The 19999-nt window shown below is 41.8% G+C and overlaps 1 protein-coding gene across 2 annotated transcripts in view; it reads left to right on the top strand.

The window, feature by feature from the left end:
- The window catches only part of ACVRL1 (activin A receptor like type 1), a 49104-nt gene that overhangs the window by 22787 nt on the left and 6318 nt on the right, over window positions 1-19999 (top strand). For both annotated transcript variants that reach the window (XM_060764050.2, XM_060764051.2), the window contains exons 6-9: window positions 2499-2645; window positions 5592-5867; window positions 6829-7026; window positions 19489-19619. In XM_060764050.2, coding sequence (XP_060620033.2) covers window positions 2499-2645; window positions 5592-5867; window positions 6829-7026; window positions 19489-19619 — 752 coding nt within the window. The remainder of the gene's footprint in view (window positions 1-2498; window positions 2646-5591; window positions 5868-6828; window positions 7027-19488; window positions 19620-19999) is intronic.

Genomic DNA, 19999 nt, shown 5'->3' with positions numbered 1-19999 from the left:
TCCTACATTATCTGCTTTGACCTGGAATATATGGCAGTGTGGACTTGGACAACCCAATTCAAAGCAGATATTCTGGGTTATATGGCTGTGTGGAAGGGCCCAGGGAAGAAAGACAAGGAAAAGAAATTCTGGGGGAGGAATGGGTGATCAGGGAAAGGATAGATGCCCTTTTCCTAATGAATCCCAGCTAAATTCTCCTCTATGTAATTCTTCCCCCACCCTTCATTTTTGCCAATAACTAGCAGGCACATATTTGGGAAATACAACTTAGCAAAGTAGTCTGTTGTTCTACTCTTTAAAGCTTAATTGCTTTTACATATTAGAAAACAGCATTTGGCTCATGATGTGATACAGACTGACTCACAGTTATGGAAACCCTGCTAAAAGAGGTGGCTGCTGAACAGCTAGACAGGAAAGATGTAAAGCCGGAGTGTTGAAAGAAAGGGTAAATGTCACATACAGTAAGTTTAATTTGCGTAGGAGGGGGCCTTGCCGAAATCTCCCATGTTTCACAGCATATAAATAAAGAAATGCTGCAGAAGGTTGGAAGGTGATAAGAGACACATCAATTAAGATACGGTAGGAGCCAAAAGTATGCATCCCTATAAATGAACAGTACACATCAACAAAGATTGTCACAGGGAGTTTTTTGAATATGTTTCATTGGGAACACATGGATTACTTTTACTGCAAGGAAGAAAACACTAGCAAGAATTTAGTCACATTCAAACAACTGGCATTGATATCAGCTGCTGAAATACTTTGGGAGCAAATACATTTAATATTCACTGAGCATTTACACTCTTCAAATTATGCATCCAACTTCGCCAATTGATTGTGAGTTTGAAGAGCATTTACACAAGACAGGTATAACAGTTTGATTCCACTTTAACTGTCATGGTTCCATGGGATCTTTGAATGTGTAGTTTGGAAAGAGCTTAGATCCCTCTGTTAGAGGGCTTTTGTTCATCCTCCTAAATTACGTTTTCCAAAACTTAATTCTCAGTCCCTTTTTTCAACTACCTTAGCAATTGTAGTTCAAGGAATTGCAACACCTAGTCTAGAATTCCAAGTCTCTCAAGAAACTACAAGTCACAGAATTTCATAGGATGGAATCACGGGAGAGTGCAGGTGAGTTCCCTTTGTCAGCTCCAGCTCCCCATGCGGGGAAATGAAAGAAGCCTCCCACAAGGATGGTAAAACATCAAAACATCCAGGCATCCCCTGGCCAGCATCCTTGCAGATGACCAATTCTCTCGTGCCAGAAGCTACTTGCAGTTTCTAATGTCACTCCTGACACGAAAAAAATAGTCATTAAAAAGTTATTGTTTTGAAATCTTTTGACTGCACACTGTAAATAAATCCATAGCTGAACCTCAACAGTTCAGTTGTCTTAAAACTCATTTGGTCTTTCAAATACCTACCTACTTTTTAAGAACCATATGTGTTGATTTGTTCCTCTATGTGTTTGTTTCTTTTTAATCTGCAAATATTTTTAAAACGGTTCCAAACCTATACCAGGAATTACAGAGATGTGTTGGTAAGAATTTTTTCCAGTTCAGTGTGACCAAACTGAAAACATAGAGTTGGTGTTTCAAGACTTACGCTGGAAGAAGAAAATGTACAGGCAGTAAATTTGTCCATCTTCATCTTCAGTAATGAAGTGAATGACACCTCTAGTTTGGAGATTGAGCCACTTAAAACTCCTGCATTGAGGCCCAAGGTTAGCTAAGACCAATGTCTCATAGTATCATGCCTTTCTTCCCCCTCTCATTCTATGGGAATTTCCTCCTAGATGGATAAGAATTGTCTGAATAGATTACCAGAATACTGTCACATTATCACAGCACCATAAACCCTAATTTTATTTAATGAATATATCCTCCCTTTTAGCAGCCAACATGGTGTAGTAGTCTGATCATTGGACTACAGCTCCGTTGACCAGGGATTGAATCCATGCTTGGTCATGGCCACCTTGGCTTATCTTGAGACAGTCATATGCTCTCGACCTCAGAGAACAGCAATGCCAAACCTCTTCTGAACAAATCTTGTCAAGAACATTGTGTGAAAAGATCACCTTAGGGTTGCCATAGACCAAAAAGAGTTTTGGGAGGAAAGCAGAATATTAAATAAACAAATTGTAGAACTGTTTGCAGTATACCAGTTGTATTGGGACACAATGACAACACATTCTTTCTTTCTGCAAAAATGTCCTGAAAACCATTAACTAGGAGTTTTTTTGCTTCTGGCTTGGAATTCTTAGTTTTGTGACTTTTTTGGTCACAGGCTCATCAGGAAAACAGTGCAGGTTGATAGCTTCCGAGTCTTGCTCTCTGACAGAAGTGAACTCTAGCCAACTATATCCTAGGCAAAACAAACAATGTAGGCTGGTGTATTCAGGGGAACATATTGATATATTTATATGTTCTTTAGGTCAAAATAAAGACTAGGCAAGACAAACCAGATGAATTTTTTGTTTTTAACCCACTCCCCCACAGGCAAGGGACGTTATGGTGAGGTGTGGCGTGGAATATGGCATGGGGAAAATGTGGCTGTCAAGATCTTCTCGTCCCGGGATGAGCAGTCATGGTTCCGGGAGACCGAGATATACAACACGGTGCTGCTGAGGCATGACAACATCTTGGGTGAGCTGAAATGATGATAACCCTCCTTAAAGAAATGTCACAATAGAGACCTAGGTATCCCAGCAGTTCCAAGTGGTCTCCAAAAGGAGAAGAAAATTGTTTCCATATGTCAGGCCCCTGGCCCATTCTAGGTTTTGGTCCAAGCTATCCAAAGTGGAACTCTTGTTTTGGAGGTATAGTGCAGCACCTTGGATGGCTTCTTAAAGTTCAAATGAAAACTCTGAATGAATTCAGTGGATGGCAATGCATGGATGCCAAGGCAATCATCCCCTGTCATCCACTTCACATCTATTATTACTCCCAGACCTTTCATTGCCCCAAACAATAATGAGAACAAGGGAGGATATCCAAACAGTCGATGTAAAAGAGTCATTTTATTGTTCTTGGAACTAGCCCAATATAAAATGTCAAAATATCTTCCATTTTTTCTCCCAGAGCAGCAAAAATAGGGAAAACATGGGTGAATGGGAGCCAGAGCTGTAGAGGAAAATGCCATGTGCACAGTTAAATAGTCCAGGTTGGCCCTGCCTATGTCTATCTCTTTATTGTATATTATTTGCAGACTCTAAGTTATATTTCAGCACGGTTCTATATACCTCCTGTTCTTTGTGCCTGTAAACATTGTAAATATGGCATAATTACTGGGGTGAGGACAGGAAGGGTACATTTCTTCTTTTTTTAAAATGAATTTTATTATTATTTCCAAATTGTACACATTAGAACATAACTATTGGTAGATACATTTCTTCTGAGCAACACTTTTAAAAATCCATATAGACTTCTTCCTGCCTTCATCTGATAACCCAATAACCCCCACCCCTAGCTACCAGGCACAGTAGATCAGTGTGCGGTGCCCAAGGCGGCAGCAGCAGCAGTAAGATTTCCCTCTTCTTTGGGGAACAGACTAGTCCTTTCTTTCCCTGCTTCCTCCTCCAGGGCTTGAAAAGAAAGGCACTGAAAGGCAAAGTGAAGAGATGGGTGTGGAAGTGGCTGCTCCAACCCATACACAAACACATAGTCATCCTCTCAAGATGCAAGAAGGGAGGGTACAGAAGGAGCCAGTCCTCAATTGGGGTGTTTGCATGTGCCTTTAAATCCTGTTGACTTATCGCGATCCTATACATTCCACAGAGTGTTTTTTAAGCAAGGAATACTCAGGGATAGAGACTGAGGTAAGACTGGGAGTGCCACTCCCAATTCTCAGTAGTGGGCTGCTAAGTAGCATGTGTGTATATGTACCTTCAAGATGCATGTTGACTTAAGGCACGGTAATTCCATGAATTTCATAGGAATTTCATAGGAATTTCATGGAATTGTCAGAGTTCATTTTGCCTGTCTTTCCCTTGAAATATAGAGAAGGATCAAAAGGATGGGAACCATATTGGGGGCCTTGCCAGTTTATTGGTTATGGCTGTTTGAAAGGACAACAAGAATAGAAAGAAATAATGAATAAGGTGTAACTTATTGTGGTACATGTTTTGTAGGTGTAAGCAGGACCAGATTAGCTTGGATGCCACTAAGCCTCTTCCATTAATCATTCACATTATTAGAGCAGAAGAATATAGTCACTTGTTTGTTAACCTTTTGTAACGTTCAGCTTTTTATATCTGAATAGCTTGTTGTTGTTTTATGCCTTCTAGTCACTTATAACAACCCTACGGTTAATTCGTCATGGTTTTCTTTGCAGCATGGGATTGCTTTTGCCATCCTCTGAGTGACTTGCTAAAGGTCACCCAATGGATTTCCATGGCTGAATGGAGAATCAACTTCTGCTCATAATATTACACCGCAGTGCTTCTAACAGCAGAATTTGGAAAATGTATTTTTGGGGATTTGTAGTACAAAAAGTACCCCCAACTCCAAAACAACCTAAATTGTTTAGAAAACTGCAATAGTTGTCATAAAAAGTGGATTTTCTAGGTTCTCAGAAGTAGACATGTTTCTTGATGCTACATCATTGTTTTTGACAGTTTTTCTGCATGATCAGCCATGTTGGGTTTCCTCTCGTTCACACATATACAGCAGCTCTGTTAGCTGAGAGATTTGGGGAGCTCTTGTCCATAGAGTAACTTTTCCAAAACCTGGACAAAGGTGCATGTTTATTTTTACAACATTGTCTTTTATCATTCTGCATGTGCTTCTGGCATACAGTGGGCCCTCGGTATCCACTAGGGTTTGGTTCCAGGGCACACACAAATGCACCACGGATACAATAATCTGTAGATGTTCAAATTCCAATATAGTAAAATGATGTCCCTGATATAAAATGACAAAATCAAGGTTTATTCTTTTGGAATGTTAAACAATATTTTCAAATGATTGATGATTGAATCAATGGGTACAGAATCTGTTGATATGGAACTGTACACAAATGCACATAGACACATCCAGGTTCATTCCATGAGGTGCCTTTTGTGGGGACTGGTAAATGTAAGTAAACAGAACCATTACCACAGTTTTTGAATCAAGATATACCCTGCAGTATAATAAAGTGTCACTCAGGCTTGTGTAGCAAGTAACAGTATCTTTACTTCAGTTCAAAAAGTCAAACAGGGCAACAATATATACAGCAGTCTCTCTGAATTGACACAGAGAACAGAGGGAATGAACAGTCCTTTTAAACAGTCTTTAAGTTATACTTCATACCTTAAAAATGATCAGGTTTCAGAGAGTTGGCAGCCATTTCCTTCTTGGCTGTTTTCAGTCAGCGCTCTCTTCACTCTCCAAAGTGAAAGTGGCAGTTAAAACTGTTTGTCTCAGCAGCAAGCCAGACACAGCAACCAATCAGAACTCTGGCCCCTGCCATGCTCAGCCAATAAGCTGCCAACACATGTCTTTCCAGTTAAGCCACCACATCATGACATCTCTTTTCAAATCCTCACACCTTTGTGCATGTCCCATTCCTCCTGACCTGTGATTGTCTCCCTTCCCTGGTCCCTGCTGCAGGGTTCATCGCCTCAGACATGACCTCCAGGAATTCCAGCACCCAGCTCTGGCTGATCACCCACTACCATGAGCACGGTTCCCTCTATGACTACCTGCAGTACACTGCGCTGGATGTGGAGACCTGCCTCCTCCTGGCCTCCTCCATCATCTGTGGGCTCGTTCACCTCCATGTGGAAATTTTTGGCACTCAGGGCAAGCCAGCCATTGCTCACCGTGACCTGAAAAGTAGGAACATCCTGGTCAAGAACAATAAACAGTGCTGCATTGCTGATTTGGGTGAGTGGGCATCTTAGGCTGAGCAGTCTCTTCTGGCAGCCAGGAGGCACTCTTTTTCCACCCAGCCCTGATTCAGGAATTAGGAGACATGTTAAAGAAGATATATAACCACAATGTTGAGAGATATTCTGGGATCTCTAGTTGATTTACCCACCCATGCAGGCAGGTATACACAGCTAAGGCATCCCTGAGTTCTAGCCACCCAATTTTGTCTGTTTGGAAACCTAAAATAAAGGATAAGCCATCACCTTCTTTGGCTGTTTAGACAAAATCTTCCTTCTTGTTAGTTGCATCTGTTGGCTCATCTTCTGGAACAAGATAAAACAAAAATTGCCAAAAGACATGTCACAGCCCTTCAGAAGTGGTGGTTTGAATACTGGACTACAATTCTGGAGATCAAGGTTCAGTTCCCTACTCAACCATGGAAACCCACTAGGCATGGGTTTGGGCAAGTCAGACACTATCATTCCCAGAAATCCCCATGATAAATTTGCCTTAAAGTTGTCATAAGTCAGAAATTACTTAAAGGCACACAACAACAGATGTGACACAGATGTGATTAAACATACTGAACTCCTACAATTATTCCTCATAGAGCTTTTAGATTCTCCACTATCATGTTTTGCTTTCTGAGTTGTTTGGACTTGTAATTCCCATGATCTCCAGTCAGCAGAGTCACTGGTCGGGAATTCTGAGAGATGGAGTCACAAAACATAGAAATTCTGTTCGTTGGCCATCCTGCATTTTCTATTCATCCCTCCCTCCTTCTGGTAATTCTTTTAATATTTTGCTCCTTAGTCCTAACCATGTTCTCCATGACATAAAGTACTTTGCCCCATGATGCCCGATGCTCAGTGGGAACATGAAGCTGGGCTTCATCATCAGGCAAGCAACTTGCTGATAAATCTCTCCAAGAAGAATTCTTCTAACTACTGACACCATCATCATTGCATATTTTCAGGTCTGGCAGTCATGCATTCCCAAAGCACTGACTTCTTGGACATTGGAAACAACCCACGGGTGGGCACCAAGCGTTACATGGCACCTGAAGTCTTAGATGAACAGATTCACATGGACTGCTTTGAATCCTTCAAGCGGACTGACATCTGGGCCTATGGCCTCGTACTCTGGGAGATCGCCCGGAGAACAGTCGTGAACGGTAAGGTAGAATGAATGGGGAAATGCACCAAGTTGGAAATCTAATAGTAAGTTATAGGCTGGGAAGGAAAGCATGGCCAGGGGAGAGATCATCAATCTTAAATTGAAGTCTCTCCACTATAGATGTAATTAGATCTTTCTTTCTTTTTTTAAATCACAGCAGATAGATAGATAGATAGATAGATAGATAGATAGATAGATAGACAGACAGACAGACAGACAGATAGAAGCTTTGGATAGCATAGGGAAGGGTGAACACCCCTGCGGTGCATGTTTTGCTGCCTGTGCTCTGGTTCAGAAGATTTCACCTCGCTTTCTGTCCCTGTGATAATTGGATTTTGAAAAAAATTGGCTTGTTGTGGAAACAAGGATTGGGGATAAAGCTTCAGTGAAGATACCTTTTTTCTCATGATAACTCTTTCAAAAGTGAATTTCCCTTCCAAGGGGTGGATTTCTCTCACTCCCTGTTGTCTCACCTCCGTTCTTAACTATGAGTCATTTGTAAGTCAGATGTTTGTAACTCATAGACTACCTGTTTATCCTAAAGGCCTGACCGAGCACAGACTAGAGCACGGACTAGAGCGTATTTGAAAGCCTACTCCAAGGCAATGAGGGCAACAGAGAAATCGTTCATTGCTGCCAACATTGCTTCTACAAATACCCATCCAGCTGAGCTTTTCTGAGTGGTCAGAGGCCTATTACATACTGCTCCTCAAGGAGAAATCCCTGCCCATTCAGCAGTTCGCTGTGATAAATTTGCATGGCTCTTTGCAGATAAAGTCATGTAGATCAGTTCCAACTTGAATGCTGTTATTGATACAATTCCAATGGATGTAACTTTGGCTCCTGCTTGTCCAGTGTTGATGGCTACCTTTCAGTTTGTGCAGCCTGAGGATGTGGACAGGATCCTTGGAGAGGTGAGAGCTACCACAGGTATTCTAGTCCCTAAACCAGTGCCTGTTATCAGTAATGGACTGGATGAGGACAAAAAATTGAAATTTAATCCAGACGAGACAGGTATTCTTCTGATCAGTTGGAAGGCAGATCAGGGAATCAGGATCCAATTTATGCTGGATGGGATCACACTCCTGCTGAAGACACAGATTCGCAGTTTGGGGGGTCCTCCTGGACTCAGTATTGAACCTGGAGGCCAAAGTGTTGGCAGTGGCCGGAAGGGCATTTGCACAATTAAAACTTGTGTGCCAACTGCACCTATTCCATGAGAAGCCAGATCTGGCCATGGTGGTACATGCATTAGTTACATCCTGTCTGGATTGCTGTAACATGCTGTACATGGGGCTGCCTCTGAAGAGTGGTCAGAAACTTCAGCTGGTTCAAAGAGCTGCGACCAGGTTGCTAACTGGAGCTGGCTACAGGGAGCAGACAACCCCCCTGTTGCAGCAGCTCCACTGTCTGTCAATTTGTTTCTGGTCACAATTTAAAATGCTGGTTATGACCTTTAAAGCCCTAGATGGTTCAGGTCCAGGCTATTTGGCTGACCGCATCACCTTGTACGGACCTGCCTGGGCCCTGAGATCTTCAGGAGAGGCCCATCTCTCAGTCTCACCTCGTCTCAAGCTTGTTTGGTGGGAATGGGAGAGTGAGCCTTCCTTCTCGGTGGCTGCTGCCCCTTGACTCTGAAACTCCCTTGTCCCCAGGGAAGCCAGAATGGCCCCCTCCCTGATGTCCTTCCTGCAGCAACCTTTTTATTCAGGCAGGCTTTTAAAGAAGGTTTTTAAGATCATCAGGGACTGCTGTGATTTATATGCTTTTATGGTTTTAACCTGAATTGTTTTTAATATTAATGAGATTTAATACTGTTTTGATATTTGTATATTCTAAGTTGTATTGAAATGCTTTTTATTGTGAGCTGCTTTGAGTCTCCATATGGAGAGAAAAAGTAGGATATAAATAAACATAATAATAGTAATTCTAAGATCTTGCTCCCACTTCCGAGCATTTGCCACCAGAAGCAACGGTCTCACTCTCCCAAGTGGTAGAGCTAGCCCTTCTTCATATGGTGTGCTTATTCAGAGCCACTTAGGACAAATTTCCAAAGTGGTTCTCTTCCTGCAATTACTATGTTAATTTGGAATCATATGAACAACACCAAAAACGTCTTGTCTAGAAGCAGCCTTAGAAGAGAGTTAATGTCAGAGGAGTACTGGTTCTTTTAAAACAAGTGAGAGAAACTCCAACATTCATCATCCCCTGGTTGAACAATGGTTGTGGAGATGGCAATAACTTGGTTTTCTAAAAAAGAAGGCTGTAAAGTTTACTGCAGCAGCTGCATAAATCTCCTGTTTGGGATTTACAACAGCAGCTGCATCCAGGGGATGGAGGGGAGGCCCGGCCCCTCTGCTCGCCAGATCCCTTACAGTTGGCTCCCTGTGCACAAATAATCACTAAAAAGGGACTGTTAATGTGGAGGTTTTCGACTGGCTGAGTCGGACAGTGTTTTCTCTCTTGCTTTCTCTCTCTATCTCTTCTTTTCCTTTTCTACCCGAATGATTAGCTGTAAATTATAAACACTGTAATCTAGTGTCAGCGCCCAGCTCACTGATTAAAGGGGCCATTAGACTCAATCAGCACTTTGTTTGTTCAGCTCTGATTAGGAAACAAGCAGAATCACAGCTCGCTCTGGCAAGAGGCCACATCCCGGGAACTTTTGGTCTCCTCCTCCAGCCCCGTCCCTGCCTGCTGCTGTCCTCAAACCAATGCGGAGGCCTCAAAGGGCTGATCCTTACTTTTAGTCTCCCTAGCTCTCCACACCTTGCATTTGCATTCACTTAGGTCAGGAAAGGATGAAGGCCCCTTCCACACTGCTGAATAAACCCCCAAATGATCTGCTTTGAACTGGGGGTCCTTCCACACAGCCATATAACCCAGAATATCAAGGCAGAATAACCCACAATATCTGCTTTGAACTGGGTTATCTGACTCCACACTCAGATAATGTGGGATTTCCTGCCTTGAAAATCTGGGATATAGGGCTGTGTGGAAGCACCCTAGGTTATCTGAGTCCACACTGCCATATATTCCAGTTCAAAGCATAAAATATGGAATTTTATTCAGCTGAGTGGAAGAGGCCTGGGGTCCTTCCACACAGCCTTTTATCCCAGAATATCAAGGCAGAAAATACCACATTATCTGCATGTGGACTCAGATAACCCAGTTCAAAGCAGATATTGTGGGATTTCCTGCCTTGATATTCTGGGATATAGGGCTGTGTGGAAGGGCCCTGGGATACGACTGGATAGCTAGTGGTCAGTATATTGCTTATAGCTGTGTTGTAGGTGGAGAATTGGGAAATGGACTTTAAAACAATCCCTTTGTTTGTCAACATTTTTTAAAAAAGAGTTCGACCTGAGAGTTCTTACAATTGGCCTATTCTGTGGTGCTGTAGAAAAGCTAGGCTTGCGTCTCCAGAGTTTGCGCTTCAGCTATGATAATGATTCTTTCTGTCACTCTACGCTTCCCCACACTCTCTCCTTTGATTTTTGCTGCAGTTCCCATAGTAGCTTCAGGGTAAAATGGATTATCCGAACAGTGATCTAATGCTGTGAATTATCCCTGTTGTAAAATGAAATACTATGGAGTGCCTTGGTCTGGAATGGGCTATTAAGAACCATTAGCTTAACAAAAACACCTCCAAAGAGATTAAGATAACTGCATGCATTTTTTTGGAATCTCCTTGGGGGCATGACTGCAAGGAATGTCAGGATGAGTGCTTGTATTTCAGCATTTACCTCTGCACTTGCTGTTTTTTCTTATTTCAATGTCTTGTTGCAATACATCTTACACCCAAGCCTCTTTTCCCTCCTCCCCAGGACCCAAAAAAGTTCAGGGGGAAAATTGATATTTCTTAGCCAAAAACAGCTCAAATTTGCCACCTCACATGAGGTGTTCCTGCCATAGTAAAGGTAAAAGTTTCCCTTGACCTTAAGTCTAGTTGTGTCCAACTTTGGGGTAATGGTGCTCATCCCAGTTTCTAAGCTGAAGAGCCGGCGTTGTTCATAGACACCTCCAAAGTACCACCTTGGCAGGAAGGCAACAGCGCTCCGTGCAGTCATGCCAGCCACATGACCTAGGAGGCATCTACAGACAACACCGGCTCTTTGGCTTAGAAATGGAGATGAGCACCACCTGATGTCAAGGGGAAACCTTTACATTAGGTTAATGTCAAGGGGAAATAACTAGACTTAATGTCAAGGGGAAACCTTTACCTTTACTTGGAGTAAAAGAGACCTACTTCCCCCAAGTCTTATTTCTGTCTGACCTAATGTCAAGGGGAAACCTTTACCTTTACTTGGAGTAAAAGAGACCTACTTCCCCCAAGTCTTATTTCTGTCTGACCTTTTGCCCAGCCAAACCAGAGGCTTCAAAGAAAATAGCCATTAATTAGAAAGCAAGAGAATCTCTTAGTCAAGACACAGATTGGGCAGGCTAATCCTATCTCTCCTTCAGAGTAAACCACCAATTAATAAGCCTATTATACACACAGTTCATGACCTTTCACTGAACGTCTGTTAACTGTTATGTGCTTGCATGCAACCATACAGACACAACACTAACATTCTTCACACCCAATATCTACCTTGGGCTTTCCAAGTAGTTTCAGATTGCAATTCACATCATTCCTCCTCACTGGTTATGCTGGCTAAAGCTGCTGGAAATTTTATCTAGAGGGCCACATTTTGCCCATCTCTGCTTCATTCCTGCTTTATGGCAACCCTGTTGTTGTTCATTCGTTCAGTCGTCTCCGACTCTTCGTAACCTCATGGACCAGCCCACGCCAGAGCTCCCTGTCGGCCGTCACCACCCCCAGCTCCTTCAAGGTCAGTCCAGTCACTTCAAGGATGCCATCCATCCATCTTGCCCTTGGTCGGCCCCTCTTCCTTTTGCCTTCCACTTTCCCCAGCATAATTGTCTTCTCTAGGCTTTGCTGTCTCCTCATGATGTGGCCAAAGTACTTCAACTTTGTCTCTAGTATCCTTCCCTCCAATGAGCAATCGGATTTTATGGCAACCCTAAGCCTATCCTATTGCATGGGGTTTCTTGGGAAGACTTGTCCAGAGAAGATTGCTTTGTCTTCTGCTGAGACTTTTTTTTTTCATGTCAGGAGCAACTTGAGAAACTGCAAGTTGCTTCTGGTGTGAGAGAATTGGCTGTCTGCAAGGACATTGCCCAGGGGATGCCCAGATGTTTTGATGTTTTATCCTCCTTGTGAGAAGCTTCTCTCATGTCCCCGAGCTAGAGCTGATAGAGGAAGCCTATCCACGCTCTCCCCAGATTTGAATCTCCAACCTGTTGCTCTTCAGTCCTGCTGGCACAAGGGTTTAACCCACTGGGGGCTCCTTTCTCAGCAGAGGCTGACAAAGTGTGACTTGCCCAAGGTCACCCAGTAGATTTCTATGGCCGAGTGGGGATTCAAACCCTGCTCTCTAGGATTAAGTCACTATGCCATATTGGCTCTCTTGATAGCTTTGTCTGGTTATGCAAAGAGAGCAGAGAGGGTCCAGCCAAGTCTCCTGTGAAAAGAAGTGCCACAGCTTTGCATATGGATAGCCCTTGCACCCCTTTTGATGAGGTTTGATTGGCTAGTGCATTATAGTTCCCTTGTAGTTGGAGTAAGATCGAGAGGGGCCTTGGGATAATGAACAGGGGAAAAATAGGTTCTCAGCCTTCGCCCCCAATGGATTAAAGCCTTCCGTGCGAGAGCCATGCGGTAAGGAGTGGATTAACAAAGCCCAGCTGTCAGACACTCTGGGAGAGCAGAGATGGTGGCCACCGCCAGATGGCACTGGAGCCACAAGGTGCTGAGAAAGACAGCCCATAGACCCTGTGATGCAAGGGCTCCCAAGCAACCTGCCAGTGCAGGAGCCTGGACATTGAATGTGGAAACCGCTGCTCTGGGAGAATCCTTCTGCTGAGATCATAGCATGAAGCTTCCTGGAAGAAGGGACATTTGAGTTCAAAACCCTGTGAAAGGAACATTTCCAAGACTGCTCTTACCATTGGCCTCCTTACTTCCCATGGAAACATCTAGGGTGTCACTGATCAAACTAGTTATCGTCCTGTTCATGTAAATTCTGTGAAAGTTCAAACTGAAACTTGGAGCACATTTACCACATTTCTGGACATGGAAACTCTCAGCTGCCATTGGCAACATGTTGTTCCCAGACTGAAACTGCCAGATGGCCTAATAAAAAGGTGGGAATAGTCACAGGCATAATAGACATTGTGGAATAATTTCTGTAAGTTTTTTTTGTTTACAATGAAGGCTGCTGCTCTTCAGCTGGCCCCTCTAAAGAGCAGCTAACCGAATCACATGATATATTATGATGGTTGTAAAAAATATGGTTTATAGCCGAATACAGCCGAGTAATAAAAATAAGAAACACAATAAAAGCAATTTGATTAAAATCAGTTAGCTAGTTGGTATACCGGAAGACCGGGGCAAATAGGAATGTATTTTTATCTAGCACTGGAAAATCATTAGGAGAAGGGCGTCAGAAGTGTGTTCTGAATGGGAGAATGATACAACTCAGAAACACATAGCAGCTACTGTATTTCTTCAGTTCCAAAACACACTTTTCCCCATATAAAAATCTCTTTAAAAGGGATGTGTCTTAGAATCAAGGGTGGTTTTATAGAGTCAGGGGTGAAGCTTTGTTTCCCTGTTGGTGATATTGAAATTAGCATACATCTTATAACCAATTGTGTCTTAAAATCAAAGAAATGCAATATGTCTATATCTATCAGTATCATTTCAGGCAGGGATGGATTTACACTCAAGTTTTGTTTTTTTCATGTCAGGAGTGACTTGAGAAACTGCAAGGCGCTTCTGGTGTGAGAGAATTGGCCGTCTACAAGGACGTTGCCCAGGGAACACCCAGATGTTTTACTATCCTTTGGGAGGCTTCTGTCATGTCCCTGCATGAGAAGCTGGAGCTGACAGGTGGGAGCTCACCCAGCTCCCCGAATTCGAACCGCCGATCCTTTCAGTCAGCAGTTCTGCCAGCACAAGGGTTTAACCCATTGCACCACCAGGGGCTCCACACTCAAGTTAAATAAACTGTAGTTTAATATAGAGTCAGCAAAGTGCAGCCAATAGGCAACATGCAGCCCCTTCCATTTTTCACATCCCCAGTTGTTCCTAGTATTTTTTTTAAAGAGCCTCAGTTTGTCACTAAAATTCAGCATCAAACCACTAAATGTACTGTTGTGAATTGAGGAAAAGAATGAAAAGCACTCTAATCAATGGGATAATCAACATCCATGCCAATATGTCATTCAGAAGCCAATGCCACAGTGAGTATCATATTCCTCAAACTCAGTTTAATATTACATTTAAGATTCATTTGTATACACAAATGCTGAGTGGTGTACAAATTGGGGCATTTTAATCGTTAATGAAGAACAAAATGATATTATTTGTCCATAATGAAATTTAAATATATAAAATAAAATATAAACAGGATCAGTATATTTTAATTGATTATAAATCAAAAATTCACTATTAAACTCTGCACCTTCTGCCTAAGCGACAGCCTGTTTGGCATAAGACCTTTAAGAATTTGCCCAATCTGAAAAGGAACATCCAGCTCCAGAAAAGCTGCTCATCACTTAGATTATGAGGGCCATTTTAATTTTAAAAAAACCAAAAAAAAAAAAAACCCTGACACAATAATATAAACTTGTTAGATGGATGGGCAAAGGAGGTTGCATATCCTCTAATATTTCATAGAGGGGACATGTGACCAAACAACATCAGAATATGGTTAAGTGGTAGCCTGTTTGGCATAAGACTTAACAAAAGAGTTATTAAAGACGAAGAACATACAAACCTTGAGACCCTGCATCAGTTTGCTTTTGCCTGGGTCTGTTGGGATGGGCAATATTCCAATATTTCCTCCCTCTTGAGCCAACTAAGCCCTCTTCTACACTGCCATATAATCCACATTATCAAATCAGATAATCCAGATTATTTTTGAACTGGATTATATGAGTCTACACTGCCATATAATCCAGTTCAAATCAGATAATCTGGATTTTATATGCCAGTGTAGAAGGGGCCTGAGTGCAAACCACATCTACACATTGAACTTGGCCCCTTCCCCTATGACCTTTATATCAGCCATATTGTTTTATGATGATGTTTATGACTGTGTTATGTTTTATTATTTTTATTTGATTTATTTTAATTGTGTCTCTGTTTTTATCTGTAATTTTTGGGCTTGCCCCTTTGTAAGTCGCCCTGAGTCCCCTAGGGGAGATGGTGGCGGGGTATAAAAATACAGTTGTTGCTCTTGTTGTTGTTGTTGTTGTTATTATTATTTTACTGACCCAAAAGCACAGTATGTCACAGCAAATGAGATATATATGCTGGATTTCATATCACAAAATCACAAGTCGAACACTTCCCAAGCGTCTAGGACTGTATAATGTACTGTTGTTGTTGTTGTTGTTGCTGTAGGATTTTCTGCCTTGATATTCTGTGTCATATGGCTGTGTAGAAGGACCCTCAGTTTGCAGCAATTGAAATAAGCTAGGAACGAAAGGAGGAAGTGAGGGATGGAGAGAGAAACCAGGACATTGTAATATCAGCTGAAGATGTGGGTTAACAGAAAATTCATCAGGTCCCTCCTTGCCAAACTGAGGCAGTTGGAGAGAAGGAGGTGTAATCTCATAGGGCCCCTTAACCTTTGGGCCTAAACATATCTTATTCCAGGCCTGGCTCTCCAACCCCTGACCTCCTAGCACAAGATGGTCTTCCGAGGTATAAGAACACAGACTTTTGGGCAGCCCAGTTTGTCAGTTGTTTAAGTGCCTTAAACATAAGCTGCAGTCCTTTTGTTATGCCTGTAAATGGCCCTATAACTACAGAAACTTTGGTTTAATGACAAACCATTTAGATTCCATGGAGCAAGTGACAGCAAGGTTTCCACAATCTTCAGAAGTAGCCACAAGTGAAACACGCTGCAGTAGTCTCACACATAGCTAGACTGGCACACTTTAACAGCTTCCTAAGGTGATGGTAAATGTTTAATGAGAGACATACAATATAAGCACAGCTAGGTTTGTAAGCAAATTATCAACATGATCAGATCTGCTGCCAGTTAACAATGCTTTTCCTTGCAACTCTCATCATTTGTCGGTTGTCCTGGTTTTGGCACAGTGACATTTTTAAACAAGTGTTATTATCGAGTCAATGTCCTCAGCTTGATCTCAATTCATCTCATGCTTACTATGAGTACATCTACATCAGTGGTTTTCAACCTGTGGGTCCCCAGATGTTTTGACCTTCAACTCCCAGAAATGCTAACAGTTGGTAAACTGGCTGGGATTTCTGGAAGTTGTAAGCCAAAACACAGGTTGAGAATCACTAATCTACATTGTAGAATTCACACAGTTTGACATCACTTTTAACTACAATTGCTCAATTCTGTGGGATCATAGGGGCTGTAGGTTTACAAGGTCTTCAGTCTTCTCTGCCATAAAGTTCTGGTGCCTCCCTGAATTCCAGATCCTATGATTGCATAGCATTGAACCATGGCAGTAAAGTGGTACCAAACAGGATCAATTCGAATTAAATGCACCTCATGATATTGTATTGAATGCATGAAATTAATCAGGAGAAAAGGTGAGTGCAGTATATCTGAAATTTCTTAATATCCCTAGCATCAGATGTGTTATTGCAGATGTGTTATTGCAGATGTTCAATGTATTGCCGAAGGCTTTCATGTCCAGAATCACTGGGTTGTTGTAGGTTTTTTGGGCTGTATGGCCATGTTCTAGAAAAATTCTCTTTTGACGTTTCGCCTCCATCTATGGCAAGCATCCTCAGAGGTTGTGAGATCTGTTGGAAACTAGAAAAACCCAATTTTTCTAATTTCCAACAGACTTCACAACCTCTGAAGATGCCTACCATAGATGCAGGTGAAATGTCAGGAGAGAATTCTTCTAAAACATGGCCATACAGCCCGAAAAACCTGCAACAACTCACTTTCAGATATTGCATTACAGTTCCTATCAGCCCCAGTCAGCATAACCAATGATGATAAATGCTGAAAGAAACATCTGTAGACAACACACATTCTCTAGAACTAGCTTAGTGTACCTTACTATACTTGGCAAAGGACTTTCAAATCCACAAAATGCTTAGGCTTCATATCTGTGGATCTGCAAAATGTTGGGGTTCGTTCAGGTTCTCAGTAGTACTTCCTGGAGTTAGATTTCATTTTTTCCCCAAACTGAGCACGGTATACCTGGTGATACCATGCCCCATGTCAGATCAGTAACCAAAAATAATAATAATGCTGCATTGCTGTTGTTATCATGTCTATGTGGCCCTAAAGTGAACCTATGACTTGTTTTTCTGAACAAGTTTGATTGTCTTCCTCTGAAGCTGACCGAGAGTGACTTGCCCAAGGTCACACAATTGATTTTTACAGCCCAGTTGGGATTTGAATCCTGCTCTTCCAGAGTCATAATCCAATACTCAAATCATTATACCAAGTTTTCTTTCACCGGGAAGCACGTTGCCTAGATGCCAGTTCAACAAAGACAACTGCTGTGCTGTCTGGGGAGGATGGGTGTTACTGTAGTCCAGCTCATCCAGAGGGCACTGAGTTGTAGAAAGCTGCTCCAAAGTATGGGTCACAAAGTTAAGTGCCTTCAAATGACATACTCGCAATTCACAGCCAAGTAAGCAGGATATCTCTGTGTTAATTAAACGTATTTCATGAGCTTCATCTCAGTTTTGAAGTTGATTTATGTGAGGCTTGAGAGCACCATAGGCTGATGCTGACAGCACTGGAAAAAGGCCCTGGTTCATAACAACCGGTGCATCCAACCTCTTTGAAGATTTTTCTTTCCCTTAATAGTGCCGCATGTGCCTTTGGCTGTCACTGTGACACAATTTGTATGCATCTTTACTGAGTCTTTCCAAACACAGGAAACAGCTCAAACTGTATTTCATTTGAAAATATAGGCCTCTTTAAAAAAAAAACAAACAAAGAAAACAATTTCAGCACCTACCAAAACAACAAATTAGCTAAATCAAAATTATACATGTAGAGTTAACTTTTTCTTGGCATCATTAAGAAAAAGAATTTAAAAACAAATGGGCAATTACATTCACATTTATTTTAAATACCTTGACAGGTGTAAAGTCAAAAAGATTATTTATGTGAGATGAAAAGGAAAGGTGTGTCTTTCCAGAGAAAGCAGTGTGTCTTCCTAGTCTGGTGGCTTCCGTGTCAGTAGGGATAGATTCAGCAGAGGTTTCAGTCTAGAGCTGCCCAAAGTGATGAATGTGTGTGTCACCTGTTGACTGATGGGGACACTATGGATTTCATAGAGTTTTCTTAGGCAAGGAATGCTTTCCCCCGACAGCATCTATCACAACCTTTAAGATTTTGACTAAAAATTGGGGGAATAGTCATGATCCTAACATTGGCTTCTTCTCATTGTCATGTGTGAGAGAGCATATTACACGGCTCTTAAAATGTTGTTGTTCATCAGCATTAATAATAATATTGTTGTTGCTGTTTTTATGCATTATTTCTTAATATTATTCATTATTTGTTAACATTATTCATATGGGTTGAATATCTAATATAAAATGCTTGGCACCAAATGTGCTTTGGACTTTGGATTTTTTTTTATTTAGTTATACCTGTATTTGCATATATATGCATAATATGTTTCCCCTTCCTGGGGCATTTGTGCCCCACTCTGTGCTGGTCATGGACCGTAATAAAGTCTTGACTGATTGATAATGAGATGTCTTGAAGATGGGATCCAAGGCCTATTCAGATGTTGAATCTCTTCTGGCAGGTCATTCCACAACAACAACTGTAGTAATAATAACAATAATTAGATTATGATTATTATGGTTACACCTTTTTCTCAGACTGGGACTTCAAGCAGCTTACAATAGTTGAAAAAGCATAGAAGTTACCATTGAACAAACAAAAATACATTAATGTTCAAACATTAAAACAAACATTAAAATTAATAACATATCCAAATTAAAAAATTAAACCATCATTATCTTTGGAGCCGGTTCAATTAAAACAACTAAAATAAAAACAAATAAAAGTACTTCACAATATATGAAGCTCATGACATTTGTCTTGGAAAATCGATTTTCAAAGGTTTCAAAGGGTTTGCCAGCCTATACAAAGATTTTGAAGGAGGTGACAGCCTTGCCTCCCTGGGAACTACTGCTTCCGTCATCCCTCAGCTCTCTGCCAAGTCTGGATGAGTCTGATGGGAAATGGAGTTCCAGCAACATCTAGAACGCTATAGCTTCTCCAAATCTCTAGTAATAAATGGAAGAGTGTTGCACAGATTGGCAGATGAGTTAAGAGTCTGTCCATCACATAAAAGAATGGGGCCACACGCCAAGGGCATCTGGATGTTCTCACCTCAACTCCGTCTGTTCATCTTACAGGGATTGTGGAAGATTACAAGCCTCCTTTCTTTGATATGGTGCCAGTTGACCCCAGCTTTGAAGAAATGAAGAAAGTGGTTTGTGTTGACCAGCGGACGCCTACCATCCCAAACAGGCTGTTCTCTGACCCGGTGAGTGATACAACAGAAGGGTTAGAAAGAACCACATTCAAAGTGATGGGAGCAGAGAGGGGAGGTTGGAACTGAACACCTGGCAAAACCCATTTAGCCAGCAATGGGTCTGTGGCATTTTTTGCTTTTCTTGGGAAGAAATAAACCAAGTAAACCCACTGCCCTGAATCCCCTCAGGGAGACAGTGCAGGTTACAAATAAAATATTATTATTAATTATTTGTCACAACTGAGGTAAACCCACTGAATCAATGCCTGAATGCTAAATCAATACTTAGTACGAATTCTGTTGATTCAGTAAGTCTACCAAAAACTGGATTTTTACATGAGACCTCAAAGATATGGGTGGAGCCCCCGGTGGCACAAGGGGTTAAACCCTTG

This window comes from Anolis sagrei, chromosome 2, assembly GCF_037176765.1.
Source record: "Anolis sagrei isolate rAnoSag1 chromosome 2, rAnoSag1.mat, whole genome shotgun sequence".
NCBI classification, from domain to species: domain Eukaryota; kingdom Metazoa; phylum Chordata; class Lepidosauria; order Squamata; family Dactyloidae; genus Anolis; species Anolis sagrei.
Note: the sequence above shows the minus strand (reverse complement) of the source record. Positions and strands in the feature narration are given on the sequence as shown.